The following is an 11,804-nucleotide window of genomic DNA, read 5'->3' as shown; positions in this document are numbered from 1 at the left end:
TTCCACCCAGTAATGTATAAAACCACGATCCATCTGCTAAACGTATGTTGGTGTTTTGCCGCCTTTAAATGCTTTCAGAGTGACATCAACTTAGCAATCACCTTTCTGCCTGCACATTTTCCTCCCGTCATTGCTACTGAAAGCCCCTGAAGGTGACCAGAATTTAAAGAGAAAAAATATTTATCTTTAATTTGTCAGTTTCCTTTATATGTCAGTGTCACCACTTCCCCTTTCTAGCTTATTTAGTCAGATTTCCTTTTCCCTGCTGATTGTGTGAGTCCTTCACACAGCAACTGGGGAGCAGAAACATTTAAAAATAGTTAACGGTGATTGTAAACCTCTAAAAAATGGCAGGAAACATGGGTGGGTGGGTGGGTGGAGATCTGAACTGACTCTAAACCTGTTCTTGTTAAAATAGATTTCAGTTTGTCACTGGGTGAATGTTTCTGTCCTGTGCTATGCAGGACGTCACATTAGATGAGCACTATTGTCCCTTCTGGCCCCTCAATCCATGAGTTGGAGCCGGTAGAAGAAAACAGCAAACAGTTCTGTGAAGATCGCCCAGTTCATTGAAAGGGTTTTCAGTCCGTTTCGAAGTGTGGGACAAAGTGTTTCCCAGGGTGGAACCGCGTCAGCCAGCGCTAGCGGCCGGGGAGAAGCTCCAAGCATTGCTCTGAATGTTTGTGCTGACATTTTGCATTGGGGTTGCTGAAATGCCAACAACTGCAGCAAGAAACCAAAATGAGGAAAATGCCGACCAGCCCGGCCATGAACGGAGCTGACGAATCTTCCTCCAAGGCTTGTGACAGCTACTCACGTGTTGCCAGTGGAAAAGAGACCCAGCGATGCCGCCGACATGCCTGGCAAGTCTTTTCCTTTTAACATGAAAACCTCGGCCTCTGTGTTGTTGGCTGGGACTTTTCCCGCTTCTGTCACAACCTCCTACCAGCCTTCCTGCCTGCTGAGGTGCCGAATGGCAAAGGAAAGCCTCAGGGCTACAAAAGGTGAGTTAGTGTGGCCTAGAGGATGGACCAGAGGACTGGGAGACATAGGCTCCATTCCCAGCTCTGCCATTGGCCTGTTGGGTAACCTTCGATACGTCACGTCCCCTGTCTGTGCCTCAGTTTCCCTGCTGTACCGTGGGGATGAAGATACTGCCTTCCTTTGTAAAGTGCTTGGAGATTCTGGTCCCCACTGAAGTCAATGGGAGTTTTGCCATTGATTTTGGGGAGGGGTGTGGAGGAGATTTTACGCCTGGACTTTGTGCATGTGTGTGAAGCCCCAGAGTGAAGACCAGAGGAAAGCAGGGCTCTGAGGGTGCCACGCTGGGTGAGAACGGGGAGCAATCTGGGAGGTTCTGCTCACCTGTCATAGCAACGTTCATCTTCCTCTCTGGGCTTGCTGGCCACCAGGTCCCCTTGGCACCAACCTGCAGAGAGACGCACCGAGCCAAGGTGCAAACGGAAGGTGACATGGCCACTTCCACTGGTGTTGGCACCTCTCCCATGTCTCTCCCCCCCCACAGCTTCAACGGGGGCTAAGGGCAGCCGCACCTCTCAGGAGCGGGTGAAATCCCACCTGGGAGGGCACGGACGCTGCTGCTGCTTCCAGTCATTCCGGGGTCTGTGGTGCCAGCCTGAGGCTAGAGATCCGGAAATGCCAGGGTGTTCTGTGGTACTGGGCTCAGGCCTGGAGCCAGACTGCCCTTGCTCCGGGCAGGGAAAGGGGCACAGGATCCATTAAGGAGAGAGCTGTGCAAGCTAGTCCTGGGACTGCCTCCAGTGGCCACTGGTAACCTCGGCTGAGCCCTCTCCTCCAGGGGTCCCACGGGACCCTGACCTGCAGGAGGCTTCCCATGGCAGAGAACGAGTAGCCACGCACCTGGGCTGCCCTCCCCTGGCCAGGCAGGTCCTGGAGGCAGCGGTGGGATGAGAGTCCCGGAGATGCCGTGTTCAGGCATGACATCGGAGGAAGAAGCTGGGCCACGGAGACCTTCCTGCCCCTGCGGGTCGCTGCCTTTGGTTCGGCGGCTCTCACCATGTACCTGGAGGGGCAGAAGGCAGCTGCTACCACATCTGCTGGGGCATAGCAAGCAGGGTCTAAAGGCAGAGCCCCAGCGATGCAGAACCAGAACCAGGGATGGCTCTGAGCCAAGACCCACTACAGCGGAACCCCGACTGGTCTGGGAATGGTGGCGAACTAGCCCCTGCGTGAGTGCTAAGTCCAGAGTGCGGCACCGGGGCCGCCCAGCCTGGGAGCCAGAGACCTGCGGGGGGTCCACTAAGGATCCCCGTTCCAGCCAGTGCAGCGGAGTCCTGCCTCGTCTCTGCCAGGCAGCAGGGTGCAGGCGAGTGTGTGATTCCCAGCAAGGCCAGCTGGGAGGCTGCCCTTCCCTGCAGAAATCCCCCCTTAGAGAGCCACTGGTAATGCTTGGTGCTCAGCAGAGCATGGCGGGGGGATGGATCACCGGGAAAACCCCTCAGCAAACAGCTCGGCTCCTGTCCAGGGACTTTCCTGGGACGTGTGCACGCGGCCACCTCAATCACTCATATGTCCCAATCCCCTGCCCCACCGCCTTGTCTGCTGAGATTGGAAGCTCTTTGGGACAGGGACCAATTCCTCCTATATGTTTATGCAGCGCCTAGCGCGATGGGGCCCTGATCCTGACTGGGGCCCCCAGGTGCTAATGCAAGAGAATATGTATAAGATTCCAGGGAGGAGGTACCAGCAGTCGATGACTCAGCCCAGTCGCCATAGTTCTTAGAGCGGGGGCTTCCCAGGACTGGTCCATCCAGGGCTGCGATGCCCGTCCCGTCCCCGCCCAGACTGGGGTTAGGGATCGCAGCCGATAGCCTGTGTTCTCAGCACGCCCTGACACCGCATGTCCCCCAGCCATGGGGTTGTGAAAGGAGGGGGGTTAATCTGGGGCCTTGCACTCACTTTGGTCCCTGTGGGGCACACAGGGCCGCGTACCAGTTCCTGGCCCATCCCAGGTCGAAGGGATTCGCTCTGCCCTCCTCGCGAGGCTGGGGACAGAAGAGACACAAGGGTTGTGAGCTGGGGAGCGCTGGACCAGTGCTGCCCCACAGGGGCTGGGGCTCTGGCACAGGAGGGCCACAGGATGCCTTCCACTGGTCAGTGCTGGCCCCTGCACCGGCTGTAGTTTCAGAGGCAGGAACTGGCTAGAGTGTAACCAGCTGGGAGGACGATTCTTCGCTGGCTGCGCATGTGTCAACACAGGGCCATGCCTCTGAGGTGCTCACACTGCATTGCGGCCGTCAGCTGCATCCTGGCCTGACTGCCGCCAGGGCTGTGCCCTGAGCATGGCTGGCCTCGCCCCTCCTGAGGACAAGCCTCCAGCCCGTGCACCCGCCAGTCAGCGGCAGCGATTTCCCCCCAGGTGTGGCTGATGGCCTGGAAGGGACCCTGCAGGGCAAGGTCTGTCTCTCCAAAGCAGTCCCCGAGCCCCCCTTCCCCAGCGCACGCACCGGCTCTCAGAGCCAGAGAGACTCAGGGGCTCCCAGGGCGGGCGTGCAGCTGGGAAAGCAAAGGGCACTGTGTGAGCGCGCCAAAACACACACGAGCTGCTTGGCTTGGCGAGCGCTGGAGCAACCGGGCTGGTTATGCAACCACCGTGCAGCAGCCAGTCCGAGCGGACTGAGCCAGAGTCCCCCGAAGCACCCCCAGCCTCACACACAGGCGCCTTCAGTGCAGGCCTGAGCACAGGGCCCACGCTTCCATTTAGGTGACCTAGGCAGTCGCCTAGGGCACCAGGATTTGGAAGGGCGGCAATTCGGCGGCGGGGGGTCCTTCCGCGTTCTGGGTCGTTGTTGTCAATTCTGTGGCGGGTCCTTCACTCGCTCTGGGACCCGCCTCCGAAGTGCCCCGAAGACTGGGAGCGCGGAAGGACCCCCCTCACCGCAGAATTGCCACCAATGACTGGGAGTGTAGAAGGACCCCCGCCTAGGGTGCCAAAAACCCTGGCTCCGCTCCTGCCTGAGCAGGCAGGGATCCCGGTAATGGGAAAGAGGGTGTGTGCGGGGGCCAGAAGTGCATGCAGCAGAGCTGCAGGATCAGGCCTTTTTGTATGCACATGCACCCTATGCACACACACGTATGGTGCGCACACACACACACACACACACACACACACATGCCCACACACATATTGTTTTCTTGGACAGATCTCCCTTGACTAGAGCCTGGAGCAGTTTTTACCCTCTGGTTCTACCACCACCAGCTGCTGCTCACACTCCCTGAGTCCCAGGCTGGGCTCCCTCCTCCCCGTACCTTGAGCTCATAGGTGTGTTTAGCCAGAGTGATGAAACTGGCCTGGGATCCCACCAGGATCAGGAGAGGCAGCAAGTAGAGAGCAGCCGGGATGGTCACCAGGATGCTGGCAGCAGGAGAGTAAGGGAAGGATAAAGCCAGGTCTGGACAGGACTGTGCTGCTGCTGAGGGGCGAGTCCTCTGCCCTTCCGCTGAGTGTGGGACACAGCCTGTGTGTGTGTGTGTGACATCCTGAAGGACCACAAAGTTCAGACCCAGCCCCCTGGAGCCTGGCCTGGCCTGTGTGGGGTGCAGCTCAGTGTGTGTGCATCATGCCAGCTGCACGCCCAGGGCTGGGTGCTCCGTGCCAGCTGCACCCCCAGGGCTGGGTGCTCCGTGCCAGCTGCACGCCCAGGGCTGGGTGCTCCGTGCCAGCTGCACGCCCAGGGCTGGGTGCTCTGTGCCAGCTGCACGCCCAGCTCGTCTCTCCAAGGATACGCACAGATCTTCTCGGCACCATAGGCCTGGTGGGAGTTGAGCGCCAGGTAGGTGATGCAGGAAGCCAGAACCACCACGTTGTAGCTGCACAGGAAGGCCACGAACAGGAAGAAGAAGCGGAAGTTGCGGCAGCCAATGCAGTTGTTCAGCCACTTACAGTGGTGGTCGAACTCCTGGGTGTGCAGGGAAAGTGCCCAACATCAGCGCTGCCCACGTCCCCGCTGGGCCACTGCCCGGCCCCCATCCCAGGGCAGCTGCAGCTATTGGCCCAGTGCACAAGTGAGCCAGCCTGTCCTACAGCTAATGGGGAAGTAGGAACCGGCATGGGAGAGCTCAGGGTGGTGTACGTGACTGTGAGTCTATGGGGGAGCTGTGTAGCTGTGTGTGCAGGGTGTTGTGATTGTGCCGGTGTGTGTATAGGTGGGGTGCAGACCTGTGTGTGAAGAGTGTTATGTTTGTGATGGTGTGTGGCTGTGTTTGTGCTGGTGTGTGTATACGGGCGTATGGGCAGGGTGCGGAGCTGTGTATGCAGGGTGATTGTGCCGGCGTGTGTATAGGTGGGGTGCGGAGCTGTGTGTGAAGGGTGTTATGTTTGTGACGGTGTGTGGCTGTGTTTGTGCTGGCGTGTGTATATGGGCGTATGGGCGGGGTGTGGAGCTGTGTGTGCAGGGTGTTTGTGCCAGCTTGTGTATATAGGTGTATGGGCAGGATATGACGCTGCATGTGCAGGGTGTCTGTGCCAGTGTGTGTATACGGGTGTATGGGTGGGGTGCGGAGCTGTGTATGCAGGGTGTTTGTGCCGGCGTGTGTATAGATGGGGTGCAGACCTGTGTGTGAAGGGTGTTATGTTTGTGATGGTGTGGGGCTGTGTTTGTGCTGGCGTGTGTATATGGGTGTATAGGCGGGGTGCGAAGCTGTGTGTGCAGGGTGTTTGTGCCAGTGTGTGTATATGGGTGTATGGGCAGGGTGCGGAGCTGTGTGTGCAGGGTGTTTGTGCCGGCATGCGTATACGGGTGTATGGGGAAGGTGCGGAGATGTGTGTGCAGGGTGTTTGTGCCGGTGTGTGTATACGGGTGTATGGGCAAGGTGTGGAGCTGTGTATGCAGGGTGTTTGTGCCAGCGTGTGTATACGGGCGTATGGGCGGGGTGCGGAGCTGTGTGTGCAGGGTGTTTGTGCCGGCGTGTGTATATGGGCGTATGGGCGGGGTGCGGAGCTGTGTGTGCAGGGTGTTTGTGCCAGCGTGTGTATACGGGCGTATGGGCGGGTTGTGGAGCTGTGTGCACAGGGTGTTTGTGCTGGCGTGTGTACACTGTTATATGGGCGTGGTGCGGAGCTGTGTGTGCAGGGTGTTTGTGCTGGTGTGTGTATATGGGTGTATGGGGACGGTGCGGAGAGGTGTGTGCAGGGTGTTTGTGCCGGTGTGTGTATACAGGTATATGGGCAGGGTGCGGAGCTGTGTGCAGGGTGTTTGTGCCGGCGTGTGTATACGGGTGTATGGGCGGGGTGCGGAGCTGTGTGTGCAGGGTGTTTGTGCTGGCGTGTGTATACGAGTGTATGGGGAGGTTGCGGAGCTGTGTGTGCAGGGTGTTTGTGCCGGCATGTGTATACGGGTGTATGGGCGGGGTGTGGAGCTGTGTGTGCAGGCTGTTTGTGCCGGCATGTGTATACGAGTGTATGGGGAGGGTGCGGAGCTGTGTGTGCAGGGTGTTTGTGCTGGCGTGTGTATACGGGTGTATGGGCGGGGTGCGGAGCTGTGTGTGCAGGGTGTTTGTGCCGGCATGTGTATACGGGTGTATGGGCGGGGTGTGGAGCTGTGTGTGCAGGCTGTTTGTGCCGGCATGTGTATACGAGTGTATGGGGAGGGTGCGGAGCTGTGTGTGCAGGGTGTTTGTGCTGGCGTGTGTATACGGGTGTATGGGCGGGGTGTGGAGCTGTGTGTGCAGGGTGTTTGTGCCGGTGTGCGGAGCTGTGTGTGCAGGGTGTTTGTGCTGGCGTGTGTATACGGGTGTATGGGGAGGGTGAGGAGCTGTGTGTGCAGGGTGTTTGTGCCCGTATGTGTATACGGGTGTATGGGGAGGGTGAGGAGCTGTGTGTGCAGGGTGTTTGTGCTGGCGTGTGTATATGGGTGTATGGGCAGGGTGCGGAGCTGTGTGTGCAGGGTGTTTGTGCCGGTGTGTGTATACGGGTGTATGGGGAGGGTGAGGAGCTGTGTGTGCAGGGTGTTTGTGCTGGCGTGTGTATATGGGTGTATGGGCAGGGTGCGGAGCTGTGTGTGCAGGGTGTTTGTGCTGGCGTGTGTATATGGGTGTATGGGCAGGGTGCGGAGCTGTGTGTGCAGGGTGTTTGTGCTGGCGTGTGTATATGGGTGTATGGGCAGGGTGCGGAGCTGTGTGTGCAGGGTGTTTGTGCCGGTGTGTGTATACGGGTGTATGGGGAGGGTGAGGAGCTGTGTGTGCAGGGTGTTTGTGCTGGCGTGTGTATATGGGTGTATGGGCAGGGTGCGGAGCTGTGTGTGCAGGGTGTTTGTGCCGGTGTGTCTATCCAGGCGTACAGGTGGGCTAGCAGGCTCCTAGGCCGGGGTACCGAGTGCAGCCCTGCCGGCCTCACCTCCACGCAGACGTTGCACCAGGGGCAGTGGAAGGTCCGTGGCGGGCAGTAGTACTGGCACTTCTGGCACCAGTGCAGATCGAAGCGTCTCTCCTTGACACGAAGTGCCTGGATCACTAACCTGGCCCGGCCCTCGGCCCCTGGCTCAGGGAGACACCGCGGGGGGTGAGACTGCACTCCCAGCGACAGGGCCTGGCCCGGCACCAGCCTCAGAAGGAGCTGGGCAGGGAGCTCAAAGCAGGGCTGGTGGTGCAGCACCAGGGAACAAGGTCCCTGTCCTGATGTGCAGCCCAAAGCATGGCTGAGAGCAAGGGAGGTGGTGTACTGTCCTCTGCCCAGCCCCGGGACCGAGCTCCCAGCCCCATGGTGCTTTGCTGTCCCAGTGGGGGGGCGCTAGGCAGCCCTTGGAGAAGCCGGCTGTGGCCCATGGCCAGGCAGGGGTGGGGGAGCTGCCAGGAGATCTGTGGTGCTAGAAGCAGGTGGCGGGAGGATGCTGGAGGGCAGGGGACAATGGCTTGTAGTGGAAGGTCACAGAAATCCCACCAGCGCTGGCTGGGAGGCTCGGAGACTTCCTGCCTTGTAGCCGGTGTGGGGGGAGTTTGGAGGGCCTCAGCCTGGCTCATAGGGGACAGCCATGCCAGTAACACACTCCCTATCGATGGCATTGGCTGGGCCAGACAGACCTGCATGAGCCCTTGGCTGGACCTAGTGGGGTGCTGGCACTGCCGCTGCCCAGGCTGCGTGGGTTCCTGTGCTTTGGCGCTGCCCGGCTGGCCCCTCACATCAACGCAGCCTCGCTGGAAAACAAAGCCAGCTTGGGACAGAGCCATTCCAGGACTCCTGGGTCCCAGGGCCAGGGAAAGGCCTTGTTCTCCAGGAGGCTTGGTAACCAGATCCCCCTCCAGGCAGGGATGTGTCTAGACCCCCCACTCCGCCCTGGGCCACAGGAGCAGAAACTGGCAGCTGCCTGCGGCCTGCACCTGTACATCTAGGGACATGCTCTGTTCTGCAGACCGCTGCAGTCATACGTGCTGTGCGCCTCTGAGGGGACTTTACTTTGGTTCTTTCTTGCTTTTGGTTTTTCCCTCCTGCTCTTTCTGACTCATTGCTGGCAGCCAGGACAGCCCTTATTCTGTAGTCGGGAGGTGCTGCTCTAGCCCAGAGCAGACCACTCCCACCTGAGACAAAGCATTGCACAGTGAATATGGCTCTCATTATTGAAGGGAACAGCAGAATGCACCTGTGCATCCTGCCCTCTGCTGGAGGTAGATGTCTCTGCTTAACAGCGTGTCATAGACTCTATAATGGCAACAGCTGCTGAAGAGTCCCCCCAGCTTCAGTGGCTGGGGCTGTGCTTTGAGGATCTGAGCTCGCACCTTGTCACTATCCCCAAGTTCCCAGAGGCCAGGATTTAATACGTTACTTTTGTCAAGCAGATTTGCTCATTGCTGGCTTCTGGCCTCTGTCTGTGCAGCTGTGGCTGGGTGAGCGGCACAACGGGAGGAGAGGAGAGCACTGGGGGGCAGTCAGGTGCCTGTCCCTGTCCTGCCCGTAGGTTAGGTTTCTGCAGGACCCAGGGAAACCCCGGGCGGTGACTTGAGGCATGCCAACCTGAGAGCCGGAGGGCCAGGGAGAACTGCAGAGCCCTCAGGACAAGGCCAGCCCTCACAGCAAAGCCTATCTGTCCCGCCCCTCGGGAGCCTGGGCCATGCTCCTGTTACCTCGGTGAAGGATCCCAGGGTCTGTGAAGCTGGCTAGCAGGAGGTTGGCCACGGCTGGGATGAAAAGGATGCCCGCGACCAGGGGGAAAGCCAGGGACACGTGGATGGCCAGCCAGCTGCATCTGAAATGGAAGGAGAGCAGAAGGTGGTAGCCCACAGCCAGCAAGCTCTTGGTGCAGCTTGGATGCTAAGCAGGGGGAGACCTGCTCAGTGCTTGGATGGCAGAGAAAGGCGCCAGCAGGGGTGGGGATAGGGGCTGCACCCCCAGGATCTGCTGTGCTGGGGCAGGTGTTGGCACCCAGAGGAAGGGGGAAACAGAGGCCATGTGGGGCCATTGCAGATCCCTGACCCTCCTCCTGAAGTCAAAGAGAGTTGCTAACACTGGGGTCCTGGGCAGATTCCCTCCTGGGTCCGGGTTAGCGCTGGTCTGATCCCTGAGCAGGCTCCTTTGCTGGCCTGTCTGCTCCTGCTGGGGGGGAAATTCCCGGCCAGCCCACGAGCACCGAGGTTGGCAGCTCTTGGGGCTCTTCTGCTGGCCAGAGGCTGCAGCGGGTGAGTCTCCACTGCCCCAGGGTCCTCAGAGGTGTGCTCGTGCAGACATTCCCGCTTGGCCCCTCCTGCCTTGGGGTGGGGATGGGCTTGAGAGCCTCTGTGGCACCGACAAAGCATGAGTACAAGTCTGTGGTGCCAGGCGGGGAGGCTGCCCCCACATGCCAGGAGATGGACCCATTGAAAAGAACCTGGGGGAAGGGTCCCAGTCTTTTCTGACCCTCAGGGAAGGGCTGATCTGGTTTGGGGGCCAGGGCTGCTGTCCTCTCTGCTGTGGCCCATCCCTAGCAGGAGTGGCAGGCCCTGCCCAGCTGATGCCTTGGCAGAGTTAGGGTCTCAGTGGGGGTGTGGGAGAGATGGGTTTAGCGCAGCCCTGAGCTCTAATCCCAACTCCAGCGCTGACGCTGTCTGAGCCAATCCCTGACCTTGCGCTGGTTCCACGCCTCAGTTTTCCCATCTGTAAAATGGGGCTGTGACAAACTGGGAATGTTCTTAATGTTTTCTCTGAATACTGTGTTGGTGCCTCAGTGTCCCCTTGGCAGTTCTTAAGTATCTGGCAGAGCCAAGGGCCAGTGCACCTAAATGCCTGACCCTCTGCCTCCTAGCAACTGATGGCCTGGGCCCCTCCCCTGCAAAGGTGCCAGCTGAAGGTGTTGGAGACAAAGAGATCAGGTGACCTCCTGGCCCGGGAAAGGGGCTGAGCAGAGAGGAGGGGCTGGAGGGGTGGTTAGTCTGGAGCTGGCTGAGGGCAGATGTGGGGGTCTGGCTCACTGACCCCCAGAATGGACCCGGCCGAGGGGTCCAGTTCGTGGTACCTACAAGCTCTGTTTTAGACCCTGTTCCTGTCATCGAATAAACCTCTGTGTTACTGGCTGGCTGAGAGTCACGTCTGACTGCAAAGTGGGGGTGCAGGACCCTGTGGCTTCCCCAGGACCCCGCTGGGGTGGGCTCGCTGTGGGAAGCGCACGGAGGGGCAGAGGATGCTGAATGCTCCAAGGAGAGACCCAGGAGGTGAAGCCATGTGAGCTTCTTGCCCTGAACAAGTCTGCTCCAAGGGAGAGGAGGCTCCCCAAAGTCCTGCCTGGCTTTGTGGGGAGCAGTTCCAGAGCATCGCCCGGGGACTCCGTGACAGGGGCGAACCCACCTAGCTGTGGGGGTTCATTGCAGGGCCGGTGTACAAGGCTTCGGTCTGGAGGCTGAGCGCTCTGTCCTTCAATGCTGACTCCTGGGGAGATCCATCTACAGCTGGCAGGGCCACCTAGCATGGGGCTGACCCCAAAACAGACACTGTGCAAACGAAGACCCCTCCCTTACCTGGCTGGCTCCCCACAGGCCTTGGGCCTCTTGACACCCCAGGAGGCTCTGACCTATAGCACAAGCTGGTCTGTCTGCATGGGGACAGGCTAAGGTGCTGGGGAGCAGGTGCTAAATTCACCAGGACCAGCCCAGCCCTCTCTTCATGTCCAGTGGGGCTTGGCACTCCCGGGCCTCACCCCCTCTCTGCAGCCGGATGCCCTCTGCCCTCGCTGGGCCTGCTCGGCTGCCCTTGTCCCCGGGTGACTCATCTCGGGGGGAGGGGGTGGTGTTGTCCCAGCCAGCCCAGATCACCCTGCGTCCCCTCTGAACCCCTGCCAAACTGTGCCCTGGGCGGAGCTGGTTTCTTCCAGGAAGTGTAGGTCAATAACCGCCTGCAGCTTAGTGGCAGGTGGGGTTTGCAGGGCTGGGTCACAAAGGTGCCTGCCCCTCTGGGATTGACCTCATCCTCGTAGCTCCCTCTCCCTGGAGCAGCTCCAAGCACTCTGCAGCCTGTACGCGTGCAAGGGTCGCCGCAGGGCAGATTGCAGCCCCCTCTGGGGTGGAGGCCGCAGCGGGAGAGGTTTTGGCTACAGGCACTAGGGTACACGCCTGTCCATATAGAAAGCACCAGGGGGGTCCCGGCTGCCCGTCAGGAGCCGTAACTGCTGACTGGAGGAACGGACAGGCGGACGGTACAACCCTCGGTGTTGCTGAGCTGGTGCCGTCCTAGTGGGGTTTCGAGCCAGGGGCCCTGCTTACGGGAAGGAGAAGAACAGGCTGCTCAGGGCCAGGAGGGAGCTGAAGTGAAAGGAAGCGAAGAGGCTGGGCAGGACCCAGCGTGGCACCGCCCTGGCAGGGATCAT

The 11,804-nt window shown here is 59.7% G+C and overlaps 1 protein-coding gene across 1 annotated transcript; it reads right to left on the bottom strand.

The window, feature by feature from the left end:
* Positions 1 to 382: 382 nt before the first annotated feature.
* Positions 383 to 11,804, bottom strand: ZDHHC19 (zinc finger DHHC-type containing 19). Its single transcript, XM_030575632.1, has 9 exons — positions 11,701 to 11,804; positions 9,056 to 9,275; positions 8,059 to 8,172; positions 7,376 to 7,648; positions 4,768 to 4,940; positions 4,291 to 4,396; positions 2,941 to 3,026; positions 1,882 to 2,044; positions 383 to 1,429 (listed from the first exon to the last, which is right to left on the bottom strand). The coding sequence occupies exons 1-9, from the start codon at positions 11,802 to 11,804 to the stop codon at positions 1,121 to 1,123; spliced, it is 1,548 nt and encodes a 515-aa protein (XP_030431492.1). The 3' UTR covers positions 383 to 1,120.

This window comes from Gopherus evgoodei, chromosome 9 (genome assembly GCF_007399415.2).
Source record: "Gopherus evgoodei ecotype Sinaloan lineage chromosome 9, rGopEvg1_v1.p, whole genome shotgun sequence".
NCBI lineage: Eukaryota > Metazoa > Chordata > Testudines > Testudinidae > Gopherus > Gopherus evgoodei.
Note: the sequence above shows the minus strand (reverse complement) of the source record. Positions and strands in the feature narration are given on the sequence as shown.